At 37.6% G+C, this 3789-nt stretch overlaps 1 protein-coding gene across 4 annotated transcripts in view; it reads right to left on the bottom strand.

Annotated features, from left to right (window-relative positions):
- Positions 1-474: 474 nt before the first annotated feature.
- The window catches only part of gria2b (glutamate receptor, ionotropic, AMPA 2b), a 53408-nt gene continuing 50093 nt past the window's right edge, over positions 475-3789 (bottom strand). For 2 of the 4 annotated variants that reach the window (XM_084353527.1, XM_084353528.1), the window contains exons 15-16: positions 3247-3381; positions 475-2605 (exon numbers count right to left, since the gene is read on the bottom strand). In XM_084353527.1, the coding sequence (XP_084209653.1) occupies positions 2441-2605; positions 3247-3381 (300 nt within the window). In that variant the 3' untranslated portion in view covers positions 475-2440. Of the gene's footprint in view, positions 2606-3132; positions 3382-3789 lie in introns of all 4 variants that reach the window. The other 2 variants (XM_084353529.1, XM_084353530.1) reach the window with 1 other exon arrangement.

The raw sequence follows: 3789 nt of genomic DNA, 5'->3' as shown, positions 1-3789 counted from the left end.
TGTACGTGCCCACACCATCCTGAGGAGAGATCTAATCAGGCTGAATACTGAACACCTGAGTTGGATCATGGACATGTGGAGGACCATAACATCTGCCAAATAATGCTCTGTTTTTGCCTGTTATTATTAACTACACAGCCAGTTGGCGACATAATTTATGTAATCAAATAATGACTTTAAATAATGTTGTATTCCATCAAAACAAAATATTCTTTAACTTTGGTTTTGGATAGTTTAGATAAAAATGGATTAAATGTGTCACGTCATCTGTTTCTGCTGATTGTCTGAAGAACATACAGCAGCAACTGTTGCATTTAATGAGTTAACTAATCATGTTTCAGCTCAATTAAACCTGTCTGTCTTCTGAGATGTTGTTTAATTGGCAGGATTGAACCAAAATATTATATCACATCACGTCTCACTCGAGATTAGCGACATCTCATCCTAAATAAATGACGCACACTGAGAGATAACAAGAGATCAGCCACTTTTATTTAGAAAGAGTCCCAAAAAATAAACAAGTTAGCACACATTCCATATACAAAATGTCAGTGAGAATAGCCTGAATATGCGATGAAATTGAAGCAACTACGGTATATGTTTCTATTGTTGATTACAAAAACAACAGTGATAATAATAGTACAGTTCACCTCCCTTTGTGTTGTAGTGGAGGACTCTTCATAGGTCAATTTCAGAAAAAAATAAAATAAATTGAGAAGTGTCTCATATTCAGAAGTGCTCGTCTGCATAAGTTTTATAAGCAACTTATGGTAAGACTTCATAACTAACAAAAGAAACAAAAGAAAACAACTTTTTTTCTGAATAAGTAACCAAATTTCATATTTAATGGAAGGACAGTAGCTTTGACGCTAGAATCAAAAGGGGCTATAATTTTTCATATTTCAACTTTTTATATAAAATATATGTATATATGTATATATTGTATATATGTCTAACATTGTATTTCCAATTTCAAACAGTTAACCTCACAACTTCAACATTAAAATGAAAACGCATGTTTGGCAGTAATGAAATAAACTTATGTAGTATTTGCGGCAACAACATGCAACTGGTGCTACTTCATTGTCAGATCAATGCAAAATACATGGAGACTGGAAAACAAAGCGAAAAGGCTATTGTATTAGCACTTTCATTGCCACCAACTGTACATCTAGTTACAAAAGTTACAGAATGTATCATTTACATTCACTGAGATGACAGTGATTGATTATATTAAGACTATATTCATATCTACTGGCACTAGAATTTGGCACTCGTACTTATTTGGCATTTGAAACCACCACGTAAACCATGTGGATGCTGATGCCTCTTTTTGATGTCACTTCAAGATGTGATGCGAGAATACCATAACCATACTATTTTTTGTTTTTTGTTTTGCATTCATGGCGTGTAAACAGATTCATTTTCCTCTTGAAAAGTAGAACAACCCTGGTCCTCGTCAGAAAAAATACAAACAACAGAAGCACTGAAGCAAACGAGGAGACGAAAGTATAAAGCAAAAATCGCTGCACCGACTCTAACAAGAAAAAACATAGAAGGATTGATTCCAAATGTCAAGCATTGACATATATTTCATATCAACACCAAATGTTAAAGAATAAAATATACAGGAAAGTTTAGAATAGGAATTAATTACATGATTTCAACATCTCACCCCCATACTGAATGTATTTGGCTTTAAAAATATGGAACTAGAAGCTGTTTAGTATTTTTTCTTTCTTTATCACACATTAAGATGTTTATATCCAACCAGTATGTAAGCAAGTTTATTTAAAAGCTATTTTGTGAAAATACATAAAAATATTTTTTTTTGCAATAAACTTTTTTCGTAGATTTTCTTAGAAAAAAAGGACAATTTCACATCTTAATGCAGATGATATCAAGTGTGCTTGAAAATCCTGTTTGGCGGTGGTGGCTACAGAAACAGTGTGTTTTTGACGACATCTTCCCCTGACGCACACACCCCCACGCACTCTTCACACACAAACGCATTCTCACACACACACACATACGCACACACACACACACACATACACAGTAAAGATGACTGAATCTCTGACTCCCAGAAGCAGCCGTTGCCGTCAATCAAGCCCTCGTTTCCATCTCAGTCCAGTCCAGACAGATAGATAGGAAAGCATGGTGTCATCAGTTTAGAAAAAAAGAGCCTCCCTTTTATATCCCGGGATGTAATTCCACCCAGAGAGGGAGGCGATTTACACGGTGAGAAATAGAGACAGAGAGCAACAATACCAGTCTTTGTGTGGGACAAAATGAAGCCTCCATCTCCTACCTTTTCCTTTTTCACCAGACAGAGACAGAAAAAAAGCGCCGGAAGAGAAGAAGGGAGGGAGGGACAGGAAAAAAAGGAAAAAATCGCTCTATTGAAACCATTGTAAGGCACTCAGAAGTTTCTCATTGATCAGGACAGATCTGTCAGGCTGACGTTTAGTCCCATGTCAGGTCTCACGTAAGGGACAGCGTGGACAGCTTTAGGAAACTCTGGAGTCATCACCCGACCATTCTCCCCAGTACTCCCAGTGACGGAAAGTCTCGCTTTATTCCTCATGGCGTCCCCAAAGGTCATCTAAACGAACAAAGTCACGTGTACACATGCGAACATTAACACATTCACACACACACGCACACACACAGGGATCCATACACAAACATAGAAGCAACATGTTAGGTTAGAGCACTGCCACATCTGTAAGCTTAAGAGATTTTAAATGTTCAAAAACATGAGAATGTCGATGAGAACTTAATATGACGTCCATGGGTAACAATGCAAGATTCAAATGATCATGTAAAGGCTTATGCATGGTCATTGCAAGCATTATTGTTGAAATGTGTTACTAGGACAGAGGTATTAACAAGCATGGCCATCAACAGTCATACATGAAAATGGTTTCAAATAGCAAGGAAACTTAAATGGACAAACACAGTATTAAACTTTAAAAAAGGGGGATATCTCTCTCTCTCTCTCATTAAATCATAAATCACCAGTACATACGATCCTTTGGCCAACCTCTTCATTCACTAACACTGAAGGATGGAACGATGGAGCCAAAAAGCGTGCATTTGGGGGGAATTTATGAAAACCTCGTTCCCTACCCCCTAAATTTTTACACTTTCGATCCCATATACGTTGTAACCTTCCTTATAAGTTGCAAAATTCTGTGAATTCTGCGAGGAAGTTGGGTTAATATTCTGTGCATTCTTTGCCACCTTCATTCGTTTCGCCTCGGCTCGGGACTTGTAACAGAACTCAATCAAGGCCACCAGCATGGCCAAACCGAGTCCTCCGACCAGAATGTAGAAGACCCCAGCCACGTTGCTCAGGCTGAGGGCGCTCGTCTTCTCCTGTGAAGTGCACACGAGACAGGGGTCAGCGGGCGGGGCAGGGGTGAAAGGTCAAAAAGATTTTTTTAAAAATGTACATGAATAAAACAAGATCACAACCACAACAAAAACTAAAAATGCACAAAACTGCACCACTTTATCTATGAATTATATATATATATATATATTTTTGACATCCAGTACTATTATAAAAAGCACAAAAAATAACAAGACAAGTAAGACATGAGTGCTTTTTCATTTGGGGTAAATTTAAAGCAATGTAGTGGGTTAGTACTGTAATCAGAATGGGATGCAGCAGCAGTAGTCTAAATGCAGTGCATATCAGGTCTATGTGTTTTGGATCTATCTCAGAAATTTGTACTGTACTAGGACCATTTACATGGGTTGCCCATAACAAAGGGCTAAGCT

Source organism: Pagrus pagrus (genome assembly GCF_965226575.1).
Source record: "Pagrus pagrus genome assembly, chromosome: 5".
Taxonomy (NCBI): Eukaryota; Metazoa; Chordata; class Actinopteri; order Spariformes; family Sparidae; genus Pagrus; species Pagrus pagrus.
Note: the sequence above shows the minus strand (reverse complement) of the source record. Positions and strands in the feature narration are given on the sequence as shown.